The sequence below is a fragment of the Seriola aureovittata genome, chromosome 2 (assembly GCF_021018895.1).
Source record: "Seriola aureovittata isolate HTS-2021-v1 ecotype China chromosome 2, ASM2101889v1, whole genome shotgun sequence".
NCBI classification, from domain to species: Eukaryota; Metazoa; Chordata; class Actinopteri; order Carangiformes; family Carangidae; genus Seriola; species Seriola aureovittata.
This window is the reverse complement of record NC_079365.1, coordinates 614902-639952: the sequence shown is the minus strand read 5'-3', so window position 1 is coordinate 639952 and position 25051 is coordinate 614902. Positions and strand designations below refer to the sequence as shown.

General features: G+C 40.8%; 1 protein-coding gene across 2 annotated transcripts; it reads left to right on the top strand.

Annotated features, from left to right (window-relative positions):
* Positions 1 to 13019: 13019 nt before the first annotated feature.
* On the top strand, positions 13020 to 24263 carry stk35l (serine/threonine kinase 35, like). Of its 2 annotated transcripts, none has more exons than XM_056401225.1 (3): positions 13020 to 13672; positions 15995 to 16736; positions 19081 to 19288. In XM_056401225.1, exons 1-2 carry the CDS (start codon positions 13180 to 13182, stop codon positions 16711 to 16713), a joined length of 1212 nt encoding a protein of 403 aa, XP_056257200.1. In that variant the 5' UTR covers positions 13020 to 13179; the 3' UTR covers positions 16714 to 16736; positions 19081 to 19288. The 2 variants fall into 2 exon arrangements, with proteins under 2 accessions (XP_056257200.1, XP_056257192.1); XM_056401217.1 differs by lacking the exon at positions 19081 to 19288 and adding an exon at positions 21858 to 24263 and having other exon boundaries at positions 13022 to 13672.
* Positions 24264 to 25051: the final 788 nt, after the last annotated feature.

Genomic DNA, 25051 nt, shown 5'->3' with positions numbered 1-25051 from the left:
TTTGGGGGACTGAATATATATCTTTCTTACCTGTAATTGTAAATATTATAATATTTTCCTATATTAATGTCTTGAATAATCTTGTAATACAGTTTTAGACACCCCTAACGTGGACCATACCATTTCTTAACCTGACCTACAAAGACACTGTAGGTAAATGTAATAAGCAGTACCTAACTATCTAGCTCATTTAAGAAACTTTACTTTATTACCCTCAGAGTTTCTTAATTAGGTTGTGTCAAGTAGATGAACAATAATGTTTGCTAGTTTCTAACTTAGGCCTTAAGTTACTGTTTAGCTAACTAATGTTAGCTAGTTTCTAACTTAAGCTTTAAGGTACGTTTTGACATCAGTATAGAGTTTATTATTTCATGTTATATATAATAGTCTTTTGTGTGTCTGTGGTGGTTTATTTGGTCTTTTACCTTTTTGATATTAGTTTCTATAATAGACACCTTTGATTTCATTCAGGACTTTTACCTGTTGGGTCATTGCAATTGTATTAGCATTGGTGGAAAGTCATGAAGTACATTTACTCAAAATACTCTCCAGTTTTAAGGTACTTGTACTTTAATTGATTTTTTCCATTTTATTAGTGCCACGGGTGCTCAGCTCCGAGGCACTCCTCTACAGCTAGAATAGCTGAGAGGAGTGTCTTGATCCCGCAAGGGGTGCTATGACTTTTGGTGTTAAAATTCCAATTTTTCCCAAAGTTATTCCCAAAAAACTGGGAATAAATAATGCATTAGGAATGCATTGGAATTTTCTTTAGAAACCCACCTTTTTTCGACAAAATTGCACCTTTTTGCTGAGTCACCCAGCTCTCTCATACCTGCACGTAGAAATGTGATTCAAACTATAAAACGGAGGAAAACTTCTGCTCTCTCAAAAAGACAGGAACTGTTTTTACATAACATGTAAACTTTTCTAACTGTGAGCACTCAAAGGAGGAGTGCAAATCCCTTTTTCTTCAAAGTTAGAGTGAAAGCGTCAGTTGGCTAGAGTGCGTGAAGCAGTAAAAAATAACCTTTATTTTTATTTTTAACTCGAGCTCACGGCCAAACCGTAAAAAGGAGACAAATAATTCTTTCTGAAAATGTAGACATAGTTGTTGGGATTCATAAAATGTAACTTTGACAGGCAGGGTCTGCACAAAATTTAAACAGGGGTGCCGAGTCCGGCAGCAATACCTGTCTCACTCTCATTGACACCTAATGTAATCGTCTTTTTTTTTCTGTCTTCGCACTGAGCTTCCTCACTCATTTTAAGGAATATCTGAATAAAATAGAGACTGTAGAAACTTCTGGCTTCAGTGTCTGGCACGGTCTTTTCAGTTTATGAAAAGAAGTAACGTTTTTCTCATAATTTGCAGTTGTTTGAAGCCATGTAGAAGCCAAATTCTGGGCAGATTTTCACATTGCCATGGCAACGGCAGCTCCTGACCTGTGTGCGTGCGTGCGCCTAGCAACCAGATAACCAACTCTCCAAGCTCCGCTAGCTTTACATTAGCCGCATGTTAGGTCTTAAATTACATTTAGTTAGGTCTTAAATATGTAAGTCCATTTACTGCTTCCTTCGTTGCTTTTTGTTTTGTTTTGTTAAAAGAGTGAATGAAGTTGTGACGGTCTCCGCTGAGACAGAGGAGAGGAGAAGCTACTAGCCCTCTCTCGCTGTCACTTCTCGTCGCGTTGCTCTCCTCCCCAGTAATGTTAAATTTAGCACAGAAAAAAACATAATAGTGGTAATTTAAATAGCGGTTCATGGGATTTATTAACCCTCAGGGGTCCCTCTGTCCTTTATTGGACATTTTCTTCACTTTTCTTTTTTGATTTGCTGATCATTTTGGCTGTGTTACAGCTGAAGGTATGGATTTCTGCAAGAAAGTGTCTTTTTTGACATATTTTTAAAATCAGTTACTGTTACAGGTCTATTATACACTGGTAACACATTTTGTAGCCTCTGGGGTTCCTCGCGTCCAAAAAAGGACACACAAAGAAAATGCTATAAAATCATCATATATCAATATTTTTTTCTGCTTTTTTTGCATAAATCTCTTAAACCACTTCAGTTCTGCTCAAACCTACCAAATGTTTATTAGTTTTCAGGATTTTAACCCTTTAAATGCCCGTTTGTAGACATGTTGCCTCTTGTTTTATTAAAAAAAACAACACAGAATATGAGATATTTCCCACATAATACATGATGGAGGGATGTGACATTGTTTTATATCAGAGTCTTTTATATCAAGACATTTCTCAAAACCAGAATATGATCAGGGTGACTTTTGAACACTGGAAATAAATCATGTACTCATCCCGGCAGTAGCCCCCGTGGCACTCAAAATTTCCCTGGAATTTTCTAGTTTTACTTTATACTTCCACTCCACCACATTTCAGAGGGAACTATTGAACTTCATACTCCACTACATTTATTTGTCAGCTTTAGTTGAACAAGTAAGATACTGTAAGGACCATAACAGTTCACTGTAACACCTGCACTGTACTGGGTTCCCTTACACCCCAGAGAAAAAGTTGACCTGATTGTCATTGTGTAATTCGCACTCTAATTTTAATAGAATTTTGTTTCAGAAGAAGATGTGTAGTTGTGAGACTGAAGCCGAGTCACTTGTTTTCAGATACACCTGTTCCAGCTAAAAAGACACTGCCATGACAGGTGTGCTGGAGCCACCCTGTCTCCTAAAAATGATCTCTCTATACTATACTAACTAAACTGCAACAAGTATGTTTTCTAATGAATGTAATTGCAACTGGATTATGTTTTCTATGAACATAATGAAGAAATTTTGTATTTACATATTTAGTCACAAATATGTTGATACTGAAAATATTCAAAGACGGGTACAAACATGTACCCGGCCAGAAGAAGATCACCTTGGTCAGAGCTGGTGAGCAGCCGCAGGATGCAGCCCAGACCAGCAGCCAAATACCTCACATCTGATTTGGACTAGGAGCGGCGAGTTGACTCGGGGAGGCAGCTCGAGTTCCTGGTTCATATCATGGCAATCACACTGAGGCCAGACATGGTACTATCTTCATCTTTTTCAAGGCAGGTGCTCCTCATAGAGCTGACAGTTCCCTGGGTGGACCGCATGGAGGAGGCCAACGGACGGAATCGGTCCAAATATCAGGAGCTGATGCAGCAGTGCCAGAGGAGAGGCAGGCATACTGTTGGCTCGATGCTCTGCCTCACGAGTGGGACACCATTGTTGGACTTTCCATTGCTTATCAATTTATTGGCTATCATGATATAAATATTCATATTAAGAATATTGATATTGAATAATAACTAATTTAAATAATGAAATAATAATGAAAGTGCTCGGTACCAGCCGAGGATAGCCAATGTTGATTCAGTCTCAAATTATTACTATTCATCTGGAACTCTGATTAATGATTAACTTAATAACTTTAACCAAATCACCATATCAACAGTAAGTCATAGCTGAAGGATTGGAGTTCTGAGTAGAAGTTGGCAATATTCCCACTCACACTGCAACATTAAACACACCAATAGTTATACTTAAAGACATTTATTTACAATTTAAAAACACAATGTATAATCTGAAGTATATACAGGTGTGTGTGTGTGTGTGTGTGGGGGGGGGGGGGTATGTGGGGACACAGACAAAGGTAAGATAGATAAAATGGCTAATTCAAAATGGTTGCTGTGACCACATGCCCTGGACAAAGAAGACTACACATGATGGTGGTAAACAAAGAAACTACTCAAAATGGCCACTGAGACCTGGTTTGTGGGGGAGGGAAGGTTTTCTTTAATAGCCTAGCTCATATAGTCTAAAGGTACCAGGTTAGAAGGGGGGGGTTAGCTGCATGCAGGTTCTAGAACTGAGATGTAGACTACTACAAGTATGTGTGTGAACACACAAGTAACAAATGAACTGTTTGAGTTTACCAATCGCTTTAAGCTGCATCCCCAAACAACCTGACTCTGAGAAGACCCGACCCTGGCGCATCAAGGGCTGTTACCAGCAAGACATTTTAGTCAGTTTGTGCTGCAAATATTTTTCATACACTATACATATTCCACTTTGGTTATAATATCGTTATCCCCATATTCATAGCTGATGTGTTTGTTAACATCATCTGGATCAATTTGTAGTCTTTGCAGTCACTGAGCTGATTTTCATATTGTTCTCCCTTTTCACTTGTTTCTGTAAAATCACACAAACATGTCCTGCATTACTCAGAGAGAGGCCAAAATATAGTTGTGTAAAAGTCTTCTTCGTGGTGTCGCTGATATTGGAGCAAACTGCAAGAAATAAAAGTGTGTAAAGCTTGTTTCTGCAAACTTAAGACAAGCACCAGAGAGCCTGGAGAGGAACGAGAACAAGGTTGTTTTCCGGTTCCACTCTGACCACACTGCAGGCTACTTGCTGCTGCTGGCGGAGTTGATAGTTCTTGTTAATAGTTGTCATTTCCTACACAAGTGTCAGTTTCAGGAGACTGACACAGTTATGACAAGTCTCACTGAGCATCGTGAGAGAACCAGAATTATTCTTTTTTATTATTATTATTAGAAGTGGCACACATGAGCAGTTTAAGAGAATTTGTATTAAAGTTCTCTCTTCAGTATACTGTATGAACAAAATTCACCATTGGTCCAAACCTGCGGTATTAGTCTTAAACAGGGGGAAATACACTTGTTTGACTTAATAATAGGAATGTCATCATCATCATCATCATCATCATCATCATTCATCATCATCATCATATCTTGTCAATTTACTGAGAGAAATTTTATATTTAAGTATTTTTACAGATTTTGTTTTACATTTAAGTAGTTGTTGGAAAATTCCTTTACTGCGGCAGCTGCCACAACTGTTCAGTATGATCCTCTGCTGCACCCGCTGCTGCAACATCACCTGCTGTAAGCTAGTATGATATCTCACTGCATGTACCCTTGATTTTAGAGAGATGTTTTTAGCATTTAACTTCATGCAGCCTAAACCATTTCCTCCTTATTTCTGTCACTGTATACTGCTGCTCTGATGACTCATCATTGACAGATCTACCATTAACATTTTCTCATTGTTTTGGGTCATTTTATGTGACTACTGACTGCTGTCTTTTTCTTTTACTCTGGAAGGACATTTTTCTGAATGAAGCATTGCCATAGTCTAGTTGGAACAGGCAGCCTTACAGCCTTGACACTTGATTATACTAATGATCAAACCTAATGAACTTGGACAAGTTTGTGCTGTTAAGACAGATGAAGAAATCTGACTTGAACACTCATACAAACATACCTCACAGACAAAAGTACATTTAGGACCAGAATCCCAAAAAGTTCTTGTATCATAAACTGAGTGATTAGTAGTAGTCAGTATTAAAATGAAAGGCAGCGCTGAAGCATCATCCCTCGTATTAAGACCTCTCTCTTGTAAAGACCTGCATGCAGGAGCGGAGCTAGAGGGGGCAGAGCTTTCTCAATGGGCCCTGCTCAGAATGTCATTTTAAAATTCATAACTGTAAAATAGCTGATATAGCCTATCCTACCACTATAATTAAAGAGCAGTTTGTGTGTCTGTTGGTGTAACTGCTCCGTGTAGGAAGCAGCCAGGGGCTCAAACTTTTTAGGGAAACAAGGCCTTTCAAATGACACCAAGTTTGTCTGGTTCAGTCTATCTCGGTTCTGGTTGCAAGAGTCTTTTGGATATCACTGTATGTTAAATGAATGTTAATGTACTGTATATACAGCGACCCTGTCTACATATCAGTTGAGAAAATTTGAGAAATTTTGAGAAAGATCTTATTTCTAAGCACAATATAAATCAGTGTACTGTAATCTCTGCATAGATAATGTAGTTCTGCTAGTGAGCACAAGAGGGCATATGCTACCTCTGAGTGAAGGACAGGACATTAGACATCTCAGTCCTCTTCCAGAGTAATGGCTTAATACAAATATCTGTTGTTTTATGAGTACAGACATAATGCATATATGTACATATACAGTTAACTAGGTAAAATCCAGTTTTCATCTGGATGATCTTCCACACGTCACCACACAAACATGTTAAACACATTACAGCCTGCAGATTGAAGGGTTTGTTCAACACCAGACTAGGGTCTCTACAGATCAAGGTGCAGAAACTTCTGCCCCATTAGAAAATAGATTGTGACCAAAATAACACATCAGTGTTTTATCCAAACATGTTGGGAAACAACAGAATAAAAAAGCCTCATCTTTAGTGCTCCCTCACCAGGGAGACAGCACAGATGAGGTCATCCATGACCATCACACATTTTGCTTCATATGGGATGATGTCAGCACAGGACAAAGAGAAAAAACTCTATTTTGTTTCTCATAATGTCACAAACAAACACTGGACAACTGAACTCCAGCTGACTGAACCCACTACAGCAATTAACAAAATACAAACTTACAGCAGATCTCACACAGAGACGGTAAATCAGTGTAATTAGCTTGTTTACTTGCTACTGCTGCATATACGTCTGCGCATGCGTGTAATGCTATCATATCTGAGCTCAGAAAGGTAGAAGCTAAGTGAAGGACAGCCTGACAAGCACACTTTGGCTATCGCTCGTGACCAGTCAAAGTTCCAGGATTATCCTCATTGTGCAAACCTTCGGATGCTGTCCTCTCTGCTTGGCAAGCTCCAGCCTTTGTCAATGGGACATGGTTACACCCATAAAAATGACAGAAACTATAGATACAACAGCTGGAAGTCACGCTAGCTTAAGAGACAATACCCTGCTAGCGCCGCAAGTGGGCAGTAAATTACATGATGGATGCAAACAGACATCAGATCCTTTATGGGACAGAACGCTGTTCTGAGATCAGATGTGAGGAGAGATATCTTTTCACTTCAGTATTGTTGTAACTGATTCTATTTTTAGCTTTAACTGGGCAAACACTGCTTGTCTTGCTTGTCCTGATGGCACGACACTGGGATATATTAACCTCCCCCTGAGACGTCCATCCAAATATACTGAAGAGACTGAAGTGTTCTCCACCTCCACATCACTTCCCTGCTGAAAGGACTGTCTATGTGAGGTCACTGTGCACATCTCCACTGAGACACCCCGAAAAAAGCAGAGTGTGCACACATACCATCGGGCATGTCTGCGCCATTTGCTGGCATACACATGAGAAACAGCCTCCACAGTCCCGTCAGTGATGTTTTGAAAGGGCCTTCATTTCACCAGGCTACTAAAGGAGACAAAATAACTGTCCATGTGTCGAAACGGTGTGTAAAATTCACACTGGGCAGTGGCAGTTCATTCACCTTCGCGCTGCAGACGGTCATGTCACAGTCACTGATAAGTAAATGAAACTAAAGCTGCTTCCCAGACACCTCAAAACAAGGGAAATGTCTGATCTCTCACAGTAGGGTGGAACTGAGTGCCTGAACTCAGAATACCACTAATGTTACTTCATGTAATTAGCATTTTGTTAAGTATAATGTTTGGCAGAGATAGAAAGTATGATAAAAAGGGACAGGTGGAGTCCCAGCCTGGCAGCCAGTGAACACAGCTCAGAGCAGTGAGAGTGGAGCAGGAGCCAGTCAAGGTCAGGACCAGGCTGTGGACAGACTAAGCAAGATAATGAGGACAGGTAAAAATAACTGTTCTATATGACACTGGAGTTCACAAGTGGACAGTGAGATTATTTAAAATAACACCTGAATTATTTTCTTATGTTATGGTGATGAGGCGTGAAGGTTTTGTCTTGCTGAGCAGTGCTCATGTCCACCACACTTTTCATTCAACATTTCAAGCACTGAGTCTCTTCCTTGTGTAGTTGTCACATGACATGGTTTTAGCTGAATACAGGTATGGATGTTTATGACATGTGTTTGTGTTTAAGCAACAAACCTGGATGACACAGATTTGGATGAAGAGCCAGAGTGAGGTTGGTGCAGGGGACTCTGAACCCCCTGTCTCTCTCACTATCAGGGTCAAGAAGGGGGCATGTAATGATTCCTGGTACAGAGACAACACATGGTTAGAGTCCTCCATTAGTAAATATTCTGTTTGTTGCCTGCCATCATCTTTTCCGTCCACATGCCCCATCCTCATATACCGCCCTGTGTGTATTATAGATATTTGAAAAGTATCTTGTAAAGCACTTATGCATCTATCATGTTTTCTATGCAATCCAGTTTAACACAATACAGCTGAAAATTGTGAAGAGTTTTGATTTTCGAAGCTTTGTGGACACAAAATGCTTGAACAAGGAAATAGGTGAAGTGACCCAAAGGGAACATGAAGCTTTTGTGTCCTGATAAAAGACACTGAGTCATCTAAAAGTATTGATTCACTCCATCACAGCATGTCAACACAGATTTTTTCATACAGTGACTTATTTGTACTGACATACACAACTTCACTAAGTAAATAAAGGATGGGGCAGGTGATGACAGATGATATATAGTTTATTTTCGGAAACTTTTTTTTCCTACAGATGGTGAATAAAGAAAACTTCGGTTAATTCAGATTGATGAGACAGATACAGAATAAATCCAGACAATGTCCTAAGAATCAGTTTCAGAGATCAAAACTTCAGACAGGTGATGTGTAGCTTAATTATAATAGGTATGAAAATAAAACTGAAGATTTTTTATCAATAAATAAATCATTTTTAACACTAGAAATGCATTTTTGTTTTGCTGTTTTTTCAATCAACTTTGCAAATTTGTGATTGTGATTTTTATTTATTTACAAAGGATATTACTATATATCAAGTAAAACAGCAGAAACACATATAAGATGACCTGAAATGACATAAGTACCAAAGGAAACATGAAAATACAACAAGACAAATGTTTATTTTTTAAAAGGCTTAGGGTACATGAATACACAAATATTAACATATTCAGTTAGAGGTGGTTATTACTCTTTGTGTTTTTCGAATAGATCGACTGACTTGAATAGCCTACAGAATCAGTTCTAGGAGAAAATGTGAAAATTGAGAAATGATTTGGCAATTTTATGTTTGTGAATAAAGAATTTTTCATATAGAATAATAAAGTTAATCAAATATTCATTCGCCATCATTTGGATCAACACAGTAACAAATAATAGCCTATATTCAAGGTTAAAGGAGTAGAGAGAGTTATGATCCTCACAAGGTCTTTACAAATCTTCTGGCATATTTCACACTATAGGTGAGAAACGGTTTCTATATCATGTTTACAAAGGGTACAAAAGATATCAGTGTCTGAAAACACCAGCAGTGTATAATGTATATAACACAACATTTTAAAATTAACTTCCTGAGCCTTGTTTGATAACCAGTTTTTAGCCCTTCTCCAGTTAATGTTTTCAATTTTACACTTACAGAAAAACTTAGTAGACTACCATTTTATTTTTTATTTTTCTTATTCTTATTATTACAGTCTAGTTTAATTCCGTCCAGCATCAGTAAAGGCTGTGTTCTTTAAGTGGCTTTTCAAAAGTGCATTGATTCATCTGGAAGGGCAGAGTTTTCTGAAAAGGAAACTGTGAACAGACATATGACACCATTTTCATCAAAAAGACTGACAACATGATTTATATCTTTGGAACCAGTCAGGAGAGAATAAAGATTGTTTCTGGTTTTTGTAATGATTCATGTGTCTGCATTGTGTGACGTCATCTGTCCTTGAATCTGCAGGCAGCGTGTTGGCACACGTGCCCCCGGGGGCTGAGGATACGCGCACGTGAAGTGCCATGCTGGATAAGAAATGAACGGAAGAAACCATCAGAGGGAAAGTGGCGGGGGAACAAATGTGAACGCAAACGACGAACACTTTTCTACTATGACTGAAGCGACATATACAGCATTTTATTGAGCTGTTCACACTAAGCTGTTCTTCATGTGTGACGTCACTGACAGATCTGATCCTGTGATTTACAGAACATGTGGAAAGGTTCGTGTAGCTGCTACTCACTGTATCTGATGGTGTTTACAAAGATCGTTTGTTCACCGACACACACACACACACACACACACACACACACACACACACACACACACACACACAAGCTTTGTGTTTTGGTACCCCGTGTTCTTTTACAGTGGTACATTCGAACTCTGCAACCCGTCCCTTCACGAGCGTCAAGCAGCAAGATGGAGCCTGAAACAGGCCGGAAATGACGACTCAAAAATAAAAGTACTGATGACAGGAGTGAAACCGATTACAAAAAAATCAATTTCCTCGTGAAAGGGTTGAATTTAAAAATCCAATAAGTCTCTGAGATCAATTATTTTGACGATTATTTCCTCTCATACACTGCTCCTCAAACCTTTCTCTTCCAAAAGGCTGCAGTTGCCCTCATGACAAATATGGTAGCGGTGTGCCATAGGATAATGTGCCTTATTAGTTTTTATGGTATATTTGTGTCCTGCCACTCAGCATTGCTTATATTGTGGATATTTTATGGCTACTTCCTCTATTGTTATGATTATGATTATAATCATTACTGTGACTTTTTTTCTACATAGTCTACTTGTATATTTATTGTGTAACATGCTGGTTTAGCCCTTTTCGCCATTCATTTTGTATAAGGAATCACATATAATATATTTTTACTTAGATATTTCCTGACATAAAGACATTTTAACTACATCCTTGGCTCAGAGTGAGTATGCCTGAAGTAAGTCCAGATACTTCTCTTTGTCTACAGTTGACCAATCGGTAGTTTTTAAAAAAAAAAATACACCCTGTAAGTCACAGGTGTATTCACATATAATTGGGAAGTCTGTTTTAAAGAGTCCGGCTTTTATATTTGTCAGTTCAGCCTAATTAAATAAAACTGTTATATTCTAGGTACTTCTCTCAACCAATCTTGAACACCATCAGAGAAGCTGAGTAACATTGAATTTTGGTATGGGGCTGTGACCCTTGTGTTTATAATTATGTCACAGAGTGTACCTTTAAAGTGATTTGGAGCCAGCTGGTAAAATATTGGCATAATTATTTCCTCAAAAAAGCACAAACATGAGCTGTGTCTTTTTTTTTATTACAGATGCCATGTTCATGAATAACAATTGTGAACTTAAATGTATCACAAAGTGCTTTACATCGTCCTTTTTCCATTCATGAGTTGAGAAGGGGACTAAATAAGTGCAAATTGACTGCTCCTGGTAAGGCTAATATATTTTATGTCATGTTAACGGATTTAAGTGATATTGCATTGGAAAAGTTATTGGAGATGTATAATAGGATTTGGGGGGAAGGTAAGCTTCCAGCAATGTGGAAAGAGGCTGTCATTGAACCCATTAAAAACCCTGAGAAAGACCCTACTTGTCCAGCTAATTATAGGCATATAGCTTTGACATTGTGTGTATGCAAGATTATGGAAAGAATGTTTACAGAAAGACCAACATACTACATTGAAAAAAATGAAATAATCACTGCTTGTCAGAGTGGATTTAGAAAAGAACATAGTACTTTTGATCCAATCTTATGTCTGGAGTCTGACATCAGGAAAGCTCAGGGAAATAGAGTGTGTTGTAGCTGTTTTCTTCAATGAGGAAAAGGCTTATCATATGATGTGGAAGGAAGGGCTCTTAATAAAATTAGATAATATGGGTGTTGGAAGTAAAGTATATAAGTGGATTATGGACTTTTTATTTGGTCGGTCTATTTGGGCTCGTGTTGGGAATTGTTTTTCAATGAAGTATATGGAACCCCTCAAAGTAGTATAATTAGTCCCCCTCTGTTCTCTATTACGATAAATGGTATATGTAATAAGGTAGGTTCAGACATTGGTAAGTTACTTTTTGCAGATGATGGAACTATTTGGAAAAGGGGTAGGAATATAAATTATGTTGTGAAAAAAGTCCAGGAGGCAATCATTGAAGTTGAAAATTGGTCTCTGACGTGGGACTTTAAGTTATCTGTAGATAAATCAGAAACTGTCTTTTTATAAGGAAAAATGTAGTAGAAGATGTCAGTTTAAATCTTGGATCATGTACATTTAAAAAGACATTCAATAAATTTGCAGGCTTATGTGAACACAGTTCTTCATGAAATGTATGGACAATATATCCATATTACGAATTGATCTAAAAACCCAGATAATGGTAAAATGAGTTGTGCAGTTGGCAAAGTGATCACAGCATATTCAGTAGAAATGATGGCAGTCTTATTAGCTCTTCAGTGGGTAGAGGATCACAAACCTATGCAAGTGTTAATTTGTTCATAGTGCAGCACTGACTAGTTTAAAACACACTTCTTCAAAATTCAGGCAAGACATTATTTATGAAATATTGCAGTTATTATATAGAATCATTAGGTTAGGAACACAAGTTAGGTTTTGTGGGTATCAGCTCATGTAGGAATTATAGGGAATAAAACAGTGGATCAATTAGCTAAACATAGATTAAAAGCAGAGCATGTAGAGTTACATATACCAATAAGTAAAATATAAACAAAATCATTTATTTGGCACAAAATCAAGGCAGTGGCAAAAATTATGGCATGTAGAGCTAAAATGAAGACAACTGTACCAGATCCAGTAGGATGTTGGAGTGGAAAAGACTTTGGGGAAAAGTAGGAGAGAACAGTGCTTGCTAAATAGAATAAGATTACGACATACCAAACTGAATTCATCATTACATCTTATTGTAAAACACCCATCTGGAAACTATGACATTTGTAAACACAAAGAGACTGTGGAATGCATGTTTTTTGTGTTCCCTAAATATGAAAAGGAGAGGAACATATCTAGGACTAATTTGGAACAAGAAGGGATAAAACGCATGGATCTACAAACTGGCTTTACAAATAATCCTGGGAATGGTTTTTGGAACCATATTTTTATTTACCTCAAAGACACTGGATTAATAACAAGGATATAAGGATTCTATAATTCTGCAGTAGGTGGCGATAATGCTCCATATGGTTGCAATTTGCCATAGAAACGAAGAAGAAGAACACGTGAACTTACACAACAAGAAACGCATTAAACTTTACACGTTTTATTTTGAAGTTCCCGACCGGAAATATAGTAATGCATCGTATCGGTGTTAATACCCTCCCCCTACCGTCCACCCTCCTCCTCTCTGTAACCTTCATTACTGAGCAAATTCTTCCCCGTTTTCACCGTCAGATCAGGGATCCGGGTCACCTGGACAACATGTGGACACTTTTCTGTCTAATGTTTGAGTCGTGAAAGCTCACGCAGACGTATGGATACAGTTGGAGGTGACAACTGGCGGAGACGCACGAGGAGCTCGCGAGCGTGCTGCAGACGACAAACCAGAGCGCGAACTGACGAGTCCAGTGTGCTGCGGTGTCTGAGCGTGGGAAACACGGAAGAAGACCATGACATGGAGGAGGACACCGGCCTCTTCAAGCAGGGCAGCCTGGAGCGGAGGGTCATGGCACCCCGCTACAGCCTGCTGCAGGAGGTTGGAAGGGGAACATACGGCGTGGTGTATGAAGCGGTGGCCCGGAGATCCGGAGCTAAAGTCGCCGTGAAGAAGCTGCGGTGCGACGCACCGGAAAACGTGGAGCTGGCCCTGCAGGAGTTTTGGGCGCTGGCGAGTTTGGAGAAGCGGCACCAGAATGTGGTGCAGCTGGAGGAGTGTGTGCTGCAGAGGAACGGTATGGCCCAGAAAATGAGTCACGGGAACAAACGGTCCAAGCAGTACCTGCGCCTGGTGGAGACCTCACTGAAAGGTGAGTCCATCTAGTTCTCCAGTAGACAGGTAATTTAGGATTAACTGCTGCTTTTTGTTGGCCGAAGTCAAGACACAGCCCTTCACTCTCCAGACACGGTGCTGTTGTAGCACAGAGGTTTGGTTTTTGTCCCATATATCAGATGCAATCACAATTAGTTGGGTTTTTAAATACCGTTCTGGTTTCCTACCCAAATCAGGAGGCAGTTGCTCGGATTTCGATTCTAATTGACTGTATTTAATGTATTTGCCATATAATAAATGGCAGTGCTGAGCTCTTTCTAGTATCTGATGATCAGGGCGGATCAATTATCAGTTTCGGTATGTTATCGGTTCCAGCTCACTGGTCCTTCAGTGTAACCCAGATGAGAATGTTTAATGTCGGTGGTGTTTGTCTAAAGCGGATCTTCACTGGCCCTACAGCAGCTATTACATGTCAGGTTTAGTGTGTGTAGCTTTGTTTTATGAAATTTCCCCCAGTCAGAACTGTTGTTGTCGCCATGACACTGGCTCGTTGGGGGATGGGCAGATTTTGTGAGGGAGCTCCCGAGGCTGAGACTCACTAAAATGGAGTCCAGACTGTTGGCTGTGTCCAGAGGTGTTTCTGTGTATGTCACAGTCACTGCACCACGTCAACAACAGTGTGTGCTGTCTTCATCTGTTCATCAGAGCAGCATTAATGATCTGTATTTATGATCAGACTGTGATGGACAGTGATTTATCTCAGCTGTCCACACTAACGTTTTCTCCACACACAATATGTCCCATGTTAGTGTGCTTTTATTGTTCTTATACTTGATATTGCTTATCTGTCACAGTTGTTTTTACATTTTTGAGTTATTGTTTCTGGTATTGTGTATTTGTATGGTCATCAGTGTCCTTGGAAGGACACTGATCACCTGAGTGCACTCAGTGGTGTTTCCTGTATAAATGAAGGTTTGACTGAATGAATAACACACTGTAAGTGTTACCTTTTAGATCATTTGCTCACATCTTAGCCATCGAAGTCAGTCTGCGATAAGGACACATGTTTAGGTCGTATGTATATTGTAGGCTCTGACTCTGTATCCAATCTCTGATGAAGATGTTGGGTCAGGATTAAGTATCTTCCTCAGTAACTAAGTACATTTACTGAAGTACAATATTGAGGTATTTGTACTTGGTTATTTCCATTTTATGTTGCTTTCACTACAGTTCAGAGAGAAATATTGAACTTTCCAGCTCCTATAATTATTTGAAAGCTCTAGTTACTTGTTATAGATGAAGATTTTACACAGTGAATAGTGTATCAAATATTTAAAATCCAGATGAAACCAGTGGTTTCCAGCCTCTTCTGGCTCCTGGTGTCTTACAAACATGAGAGTGTGGCCGGTCAGGTCACAGTTCAGATATCTGAGTTAACAGCTTCAAAACACATTGATTTTTTCCTCTAAACTTCTCATGTGGTCTCATATCAACAAATGTTCAAATCTAATCTTTCAAACCTAATGATGTCATATATAATAATACATCAGTCAGTTATACTTTCTAATGGACTGTTTTCACATTGTTCTTTTGGTATTTTTACTGAAGTTAAGGATCTGAATATTTCCATCATTGATCAGGAGGTGGAGCGGTTACCTCCACCAATGATGTCAGGTCTGGGCGGGGCCTTTTCAGGGGTAGAGACCAGAGCATTTTACTTGTCGAAACGACAATCAATAGTTCTCTTCATTTTAATTCATCTGTGTTTTTTAAGGTTGTGATGTTATTTGAGGAAGAGTCCAGGGCGCAGTGTCACACATGTCTTATTTTTTTCCCCATCCCACATTCAGTGAAGAAGAGTATCAGGGTCACAGCCAATCAGAGAACAGGTGTGACCAATGAAAAGGTTTAGCAGATTGGGCCCCTGCCCGCATTGTTGTGGTCATAGTCCAGGTAGCTGCAGTTGCACCTTGTTACCTGAAATCTGCTCCTCAGTCACTGGCCTGTGTGCAGCATAGCCAGTCTGTGAATAATTTGTCTCACTGTCAGTCATTACTGATGAACTTTTAACTCCTCTGCTTCACATATTGTTCTTGTTGGAAACCTATAATAACACATTAGAGAAGCTGTCTTGTAACTCAGACACTGTCCACACAGAACCAGGCAGGACATGTCCAGTGGGACTGGAGTGGTACCTGTGCAAAGGGTTCTCGAGTGCTTCTTCTGTAGCTGGTGTTCTCATGTACTTTTTCAGTGACGCATCCAAATCATCATCAATACATGTTCTGCTTTTAGTGAAATATGTGGTGTTGTGTTACACTGCATGACTGTGTGAGTGACTGGTATGTGTCTGTTCCAGGTGAGAGGGTGCTAAGTCCTCCAGAGGAGCCGTGTTACCTCTGGTTCGTCATGGAGTTCTGCGAAGGTGGAGACCTCAACCAGTTCATCCTGTCTCGGCGACCCGACCCACGAACCAACAACAGCTTCATGCTCCAGCTGACCAGCGCAGTCGCTTTCCTGCACGAGAACAACATCGTCCACAGAGACCTGAAGCCAGACAACATCCTCATCTCAGAGAAGTCGGGGACTCCGGTCCTCAAGGTGGCCGACTTCGGCTTGAGTAAGGTCTGTGCTGGTTTGGGTAACGCCAGCGAGGGCAAGGATGGTGAAGATAAGAACAAAAACGTCAACGTCAACAAGTTCTGGTTGTCGTCAGCGTGTGGTTCAGACTTCTACATGGCCCCCGAAGTGTGGGAGGGCCACTACACTGCCAAGGCAGACATATTCGCCCTGGGCATCATCATCTGGGCCATGCTGGAGAGGATCACTTTTATCGACGCAGAGTCTAAGCGGGAGCTGCTGGGGACATATGTGAGACAGGGAGCAGACATTGTGCCGGTAGGTGAGGCACTACTAGAGAACCCAAAGATGGTGCTGAGCATCCCACAGAAACGCAGATCATGCATGTCTGACGGCGTGAGGAAGCTGCTTCAAGACATGCTTGCCGTCAACCCTCAGGATCGGCCCGACGCCTTCGAGCTGCAGGCCAGAATGGACCAGGTTATGTGTGCTGCGTGACCCTGGACTGCACTGTTTTACAGGTACCTGTGTCTTTAAATAATGAGCCCTGACTGTTGGGATATCTGCCTAGTCTCTGAAGCACTAGAACAGTTTAATGTGCTAATACTGCCTGTACAGTGACTGTGTTCACATGTCAGCTGGGAGTCTTTCCCTCTTACAGATGATTTTATCAGTTGTTTTCTCATCAAACATAACATATACACATAGATGCTTGTTTTAACACTGGACTGTGAAGCTTTAAAGTGATAGTTGGTGTTATTTGATATGAGATTCAGATCAGCGCTCCCAGTTAGGAGATGAAGCAGGAAACGCCGGCACACCAGCAGAGCTATGTGCTGCTATGCACGGGGCCAGCAGAAAAAAATGTGTTTTAGACGGCCACTAAAACTATCCAATATCCATTTAAATGTATGCTTCATGTAGAAAACAGCACTTTCCTTTGGTACTACATTTTTTTCAACCGCTGAACTGCCATATTCCTATGCACAAGCACACCTACATCGCACACTGTATAACACCGCTTTCTAAATCACTCAGCTGACCTGCGGCGTAATACAGTGCTTGCAGCAGTTGAAAAAATGTACTAAAGGAAAGTGCTGTTTTCTACATGAAGCATACATTTAGTAATATTGCATTGTTTCGGTAGCCATTTTCTAAAAGTGTCACGTTTTTCTGCTGGCCACGTGCACAGCAGCACATAGCTCTGCTGGTGTGCTGATGCTCCCAGCCGTCTCTCCTAACTGGGAGCGCTGATCTGAATCTACTGCAGGTAACACACCCACTATGCATGACTACCTCATACAGCCCCACATCAAATAAACCCAACTATCCCTTTTTAATTGCTTTGTAAAATCTATAGCATTCCTGGAGAGCTCAGATAAAGAGAGTTCACTTTGCTCACTGTGCAGTGTGTATAATTAGTGTATATATCTGTAGGTTTCAGCCTCAGGGAGACAGTCATCATTATTCAGCTTGTTTCAGGACTGATCTCAGGATCACTTTGCTGCTCTGTGATTCAGCTGCTGTTGATTTTGCTCTGTCATCCTGTGATGTGGTCCAGGTGAGACATAAACATGTGGACGAGACACTCAGTAGGTCACTGTGATGTGCAGCCTCTTCTCAATTGAGTCCCTCCTACAGAGAAGAATGTGGTCTGTGACATGCCAGCTGCAGGCTGGCACAGTGTGGGGGGCTGACCCTGGTCTATGGTTGACCTGAATGGGTCAGCACATGTTATTCAACCCTCCTCTGTGACCTTTGACCATTTCTGTGACCACACCCACTTCAAGACTGTAGCAGTCTCCTATAGAGACCTTCAGAAAATGAGTGCAGTTTTCCCCATTTTTAATTTTTAATTCAAAACAACTGTAAACACTTGATTTCTGGTGTCATTGGATAACATGTTGACAAGCTCGTATTTTAACTTGGTCCTTTGAGACTACGTGAACAATAATACTTTTCATTTTAAAACTAAATTGATCTCCGTCCAGACAAGTATTTCAGCTCTTTACCACAAATTATCTCCATCCACACTAACACACCTGAAAACACATCGCATGACCATTCACCTACACTGAGCATGTGTGAACTGGTGTAAACAGGAAGTAGATTGTCTACTCTCCTCAGAGACATGACTCAGTCAAACTGGGACTCACAGTCAGGTTCTCATCGGCAGGTTCTCATCCAAAAATTTGTAAATTCACAACTTTTTTCACAGACTGAGAATCTCTCATCAACATGGTTTTTTATATCTGTGCGACACTGACACGCTCCTGTGCATCTACATACTGACCTCTGTGGTGTGATGAAACCTGTGGACAAACGGGCAAAAACTCCAAACTATGTCAAATGAAAGAAAACCAGGTTAATGATCTGGATCATGTTATACTGTAATAATCATCAGGAGATTCAATGCTCTGAGTCCTTGTCAGAGCCTCAGTGCATTCAGCTGCGTTCGGCTGTGTGTTCAGGTGTCAGTCAGTCACATTTGCAGTGTGAGCTGTTGTGGCATGTTCCTGTTCCGTGTTTGTGTGTGTAAGTGAATGTTATAGAGTGAGGGTGGGGTCGTTGTGTGTTGCCCAGGGCACATATGTAGTAACTGCAGTGACTGGTGTGTGTTCTGGTGTTGTCAGTGTGTGAGTGTTTGTTGTGCTGCAACTAACTAGGACACCCCTCATGCAACCAAAGCCCCCACCGCCCCTGGGGCCTGTGTGTTGAAGAGACTGAGTGAGCAGGTAGTGGCTCTTCCTATAGCTTTCTACATGATGGTGTATGATGGTTCTCTGGGTTGCCCTCTGTGATGTGTGATGACTGTAAGACCTTTAGCCCTTGATTGTTCTGCCTTCATGAGCCTTCCTCTTGTAGGGGGATGGTGACAGTGCACATGAGCGGGGTGGGAGCTGCAGACAGACCAACAGACCGTCACTCTTCTTTCTGCAGAGTCAGAGCAGGTCAGTCAGTCCACTGAGGTTAAATTAGTCAGGCTACGTCCATGTTACTACCTTTTCATTTTAAAATGCCGGTTTTCAAACGAAAACTATCTTCATCCAGACTAACACACCCGAAATCATACCTCATCAACCACCTACACTGAGCATGTGCGAGCCAGTTTAAACAGGAAGCAGATTGACTTCATTGCAGTTGATTAGTTGCAAAAAATACTACAAACATGGCACAGTAAAGACAGTTGTGTTGTTAGAGTATAGAATCTAACTGAACAAAAGACAACAAGGTCAGTAACACTGTAATTCATTATCATGTTGTATTCACCACTCGTAGTTAGGGTTGCGCGATATGAAAAAAATCATGTTACGATTATTTTGGCTGATATTGTGATGTGCGATTTCAGTTTAAATGATCGTTTGAATTTAATTTTCACTGAAAAAATAATAAAAATGTTGATGTGCTTTTTGTTGGTCTTGTACCAAACAAACATTTTTCCTTTACATCTGGAGAATATGATTTGTAGGCTGGGGGGTCTTTAGCACCACACTTATGGTGCTAACAATACACAACAATGTGACACATTTTACCTTTATCAAAAAAGGTTTTTGTAGCGCCTGTGATTTGGATATTGCACTTGGCCATGTTGCAATTTCGATTACATTTTGATTAATAGTGCAGCGCTACTGGTAGTTGAGGCTGATGAGAGGCAATCAGGTCCGACCGTGGGTGTCTACGTCATCATTTCCAACCCAGAGTTTTCAAAATAAAAGACAACCCAGAGTTTTCAAAATAAAAGACAACCCAGAGCTTTCAAAATAAAAGACAACCCAAAGTTTTCAAAATAAAAGACAACCCAGAGCTTTCAAAATAAAAGACAACCCAAAGTTTTCAAAATAAAAGACAACCCAGAGTTTTCAAAATAAAAAAACAACCCAGAGTTTTCAAAATAAAAGACAACCCAGAGTTTTCAAATTGAAACACAACCTCATAGTTTTCAAAATGAAACAGGGCCAGCAGCATTTCCAAAAGTCTGTTTTTTGAGAAGTGTGGACAGGAGGAGGAAATGTAGCAAAAAAATATAAAATGTTAAAAAGCCTTTTCATACACACTGGTGTAAAAGGTAGAGAAGAGGTGACTCCTCCTTTAGAACATGAAGGACCATTTAAACTGTGTGTAAAGCAGCAGGAGTTCAGAGCACATTAGCTCAGTAAAAGAGCCCTGTTATCAGCAGCAGAGTGTTGTGTTGTATTCCTGTGGGTGAATCCAGACCTCTGCTGTCCAGATTCTGATGCTGCATGACGTGATGAGTCAGCACTGTCCATTAAAACATGTTGTCTCTATAGGCTGCAGGGTAAAGCTCTAAATCCCTGCCTGCCTTTAAGTCAGTTATGTAACATTAGGAGAATCTATGACACAAATTGTGTGTAGCCCCCCACATGCTGCAGGTCAGGTCTAACAAAGGACTATTAGTGCTGGACGATTCAGCACCAACCAGCTACAGTGTTGGCCTGTGACCTCAGTGAAACCCCCCACACCTCACCCCTTTAATAAATCCCTTAATGGTTTTCATCATGTCAGCTGTACTCACTGTTGCTATAGTTACACCATCCTTTACAGGTTCTGTAGAATCTGGAGATTTTCTCTCTGCTGCTGTGTTGGATCTGTGTCTCTCTGTGTGCAGCCTGTTGTCAGTTGCTGTGTGTGTGTAGCAGGCAGGGCACTGCAGTGGGCACTGCTGTTTGGTGCAGCAGTGTGGTGTTAATGCACTGACTCAGCATCTCTGTGTTTACAGGCTGCTGCAGATTCTCCTCCTCACAGCACAGTAAGACTGTTTCAGAGTCTGGCTGTGTGAAAAAGCTGGCTGTGACAGAGCTTCAGTGTCTCCTCTTGTAACACAGCTGCTGCCAGATGTTGTGCAGCAGAATAAGAATGAGTCAGGAGACACTGTTAGAGCTCAGAGTAAATGAGTGAAGCACTTCACTCTGCTGCTCTTCTCTTAGAGGCTGAGAAGCAGCAACTGAAGGATGGTTCAAGTCACTGAACTCTATAACAGCTCTGTCCTCTGTCTGTGGAGACTGTGCTCAGTCCAGCAGAGTTTCCATGGAGTCACTCACTTTTACACAGACGTCAATCCGGCTCTGTGCCAACCTCCACTGCCAGGTTAAAAGCCATTTCTACAGACTGATGGGGTGGAATAAAGGCACAACATTCCTGCCTTGAATAGGCTATGTAACAGGAACTAGTGTTTACTGACACATACACACAAAGAGGACAAAGTTTCCTGATGTGGAAACACATTCCAGAGAAACCATCTTGTCAGAGTTGCTGTTTGAAGGTACTGATGTGATCATGAGACATGGAGGATTTATTTCTGTGCTCTGCAGCAGAATAATAAAATTTTAAATTGTAATATCATGAAAATCCTCCTGAGACATATGGAAACTGGTCTGATGTTGGTGGTAGAGAAAAGGTCGAAGGTGAGTAATTCAGTGAAAGCAGGTTACACATTTCAGCAGTCAGCGCGCTCACATGCACTGTAGTAACCAGGTTGTACATAAAGGCCTGTAATCAGAATACTCCTCCACCGCTTCCTGATTTAGTTTCATCTTTCTACAGATGTGACGCTTGAGCAGTTTGAACAACCTGTTGCTATGGTCTGTTTGTTTGATGGTTGTTGTTTTCCTGTGTCTCTGCAGACATGTCTCAACCTGGAGCTGCTACATCACCAAGGGTCACCTGTGCTCACCTGAAGACTGTGAAGATAATGGAGAAGCAAACGAAGCAGTTGGTCCTGCAGTGTGGAGGCTGAAGTGGAATGATTGTTTTCTGTGGCGTTGTTTACAGCGAGGCCTTGTGCGAGTCCTGATACAGACCGTTTGTCCCGCCCCCAAGAGAAGCATCAGGTCTGTTTTGACCTGATGATGCCAGACCTCCATCACAGAACAGAGGTCTGGAGAAATCCCACAGGAGACAGTGATGCTGTGTGTGTGTGTGTGTGTGTGTGTGTGTGTGTGTGTGTGTGTGTGTGTGTGTGTGTGTGTGTGTGTGTGTGTTCTCCCTAATAAAAACACTGTAACGTCAGACACACTCTACTGGGAACCTTGATGTGAGGAAGGTTTTGTTCTTTGTGTTGCTTTGTCAGTTCAGTGTGTGTTGTGTTGGACGTGTCACTGTGCTGACAGTCCCTGCTTCCTGTTGGTACAGCGGCACTCTGTTAACATCAGTGCCATGTATTGTCCCACTGAGATTTGACAGGAAATGGTGTCACTGCCCTTCTTCTGTGGTTGGGTTTAAATTTCTCCAGATGTCTGTTGGTTTACAGGTGGAGGATGACACAGGAGGGTGATCTGTAGAAATCCTTTGTCATTGTATACGTAGTTTTATATTACAGTAGTGGTATGAATCATGATGTAATCAATTTTCCACAAATTCAATCCAGACTTTTGGAATATTGTCATGAAAAGTCCTGTTCATTGGGTCACAGCCTCATCTGTAATGTTCTGATGCTTTTAGTGACACAGTTACATTAATTAGCCATTGGATCATGTAATAGTTTTCAGCCTGGGTTTTTACTGTCATGTTGTGATCATGTCTGTCCAGAGGATCAATGGAGACTCACAATCTTCCATCAGGTACAACACATTACAATCATAAATGTGAAAACATGAGTTATTAATACAGGTTGGAATCATAAACACATCCTAGATTAGACACATGTGAGTGAAAGTTAATTTCTGGAGACTTTCATTTTGACTACATGGAGGTTATTTGTTAATCCGTCATCTTTAATTTCAGCTCTTTACACCTCTGGTGCCTTGAAACTGACAGGTAGTCAGGTGAGATTTGCTTGCTGCTATTTTATTTTTGATTTAATACTCCAGATACGTGATCCAAGGTATGTGGACGTGATGAGCCCCCCCTCCAAAATAAAAGTGAATAATATTGAGATTTGACATTAAGATAAATGTTTATCTGTTTTTCTGTGGCCCATGTGTTTGCTGAGCGATGTCGGGTTTTTAAAGGGAAGTGAAGGTCTCATGTTAAAGCAGCAGAGTCGCAGTGAAACCCTGCTCTGACCTGGATCTGTGTTTTGTTCGGATACAAGTATTGATAATAGTCCCAGGCCTGTGTGAAGTGACTGTGGTCAGAAAACGAATGTGAAAAAAAACTAAATCCTTCTTGGTGTGTTTCACAGTGGACTACAGCTTTTTTTTTTTCCTCAAACCAAATGTCAGAAGAAGAAGAAAACTTGGAGTTGTGTGTCGAACTGGGACCTGAGTCATTTAACAGAATCCTTTTGTTTTCAATTGTTCTACCTCATGTTTTTACACGTTCACCTTTTCCTTTTCTGAGCCATCGTTTCTTTTTCCAACACACACATTCCTCAGTTAGAAACAGAGCTGGCAGATCTCAGAGCAGCAGCTTGGTGTGTGTGCTGTTTCCCTCTCATTAATGATGTTTGAAAAGTATTGGATTGTGTCAGCGACACAGCTCAACTGTTTCTTTCTGTTATACTGCTGCATTGTGGGAACTAGGTTTACACTGATACAGATGTTTACACACCTTTAGCTCAGACTCACCTCAGCTGTCCTCCTGTGTCTCACCTGTGTGTGAATATTTGTGCGGAGTAGAAATGTTCATCCTGAAGTGGAGATGAGTAAATGATTATGTACGATTCAGAATTGCTTTTCTTGAATTTCATTGAGAGGAATGTACGCCAGATATCAAAGCAGACCCTTTCAGGCCCAGCTAGCTGCTGGATGTTGTCCTCTCCTGTCAGTCTGACTAAACTCTAATGACCTGTTGGTCATTTGTTTTACATGCAACACTCTTCTATGCAACCACCACCCCACCACCCCCTGACTCACTGTGGATCAGTGCAGGTTTGGCTGATCTTGTGTTGGTCATGTGCTTCTCATCCTAACAGGAACCAGACACCTGGATGTGGTTGTGTTCAGGTGACTTCACCTTAAGTCAGCAGGATTTCCAGTATGTGGTCGTACATGTAACTGAAGCCATTTTCTTGAATGAAAACCTGTTTTTTATTGCTGAATTTGTACATATCAGAGCTCTTTTTCAATAAAGATTGGAAATACCTCTCATCTGTGTGACTCGAGTGTGGAGAAGACATGGGAGGAATTTAGAGGCATGTTGTTTTCATGGTTACCTAGGTGTGCCCGTTTCACTTGTGCCCACATTATGTGGTCATATGGGAAAGTTGTATTTAAAATTGATAAAAGTAAAATCAAAGGCTTCTTTTTATGGAACTCCTGTGACTCCATAGTTTCGCCTTAAAACAAACGTGAAAAAGTGGATCTAGATTTTCAAGCATGAAGAAAAAGTTCTTGGTAAGAACAATTTGAGCTAGTTCCCTTCTTCAATACCTGGTGGCTTCATGAGACTTTTGTGGGGTTTTTTTTTTGTTAGAATATAAAGAAGAGTGATAGATAGTTCATGTTCAAGAACATATAAACTTGTTTTCCAAATCTCTCCAGCAGCTGCCTCAGAGGTCCAGACTCTAGGGGGGGGCCCCCAAAGACCCCAAGTTCACTAATCCAAGGCCCTGCAGTATGACCTAATGTTGAGGCCCTGTGTTGTAGAGACAGTCTTTGTCCACATCTAGTTGTAAGACTTGAAGAATTTAATTTGACACTGACATCAACATTAATGAACTTTTATTGTTTTTCATCATACTACCACAAAGTCATTGACAGGTAGTACGTCTGTAAAAGGGCGGGGGCCCCAGAAACGGGGGTCACCAAGCACCAGCCTGATAGTTTGATGAACTGGTCTGCCGCTTGTGAACCAGGTGGAGGTTTCCTGCCGCAGCTCCAGCTGCTGAATAGATGATCTAGGTCATCCACTCCTGAAATATTACATTGACACAGGT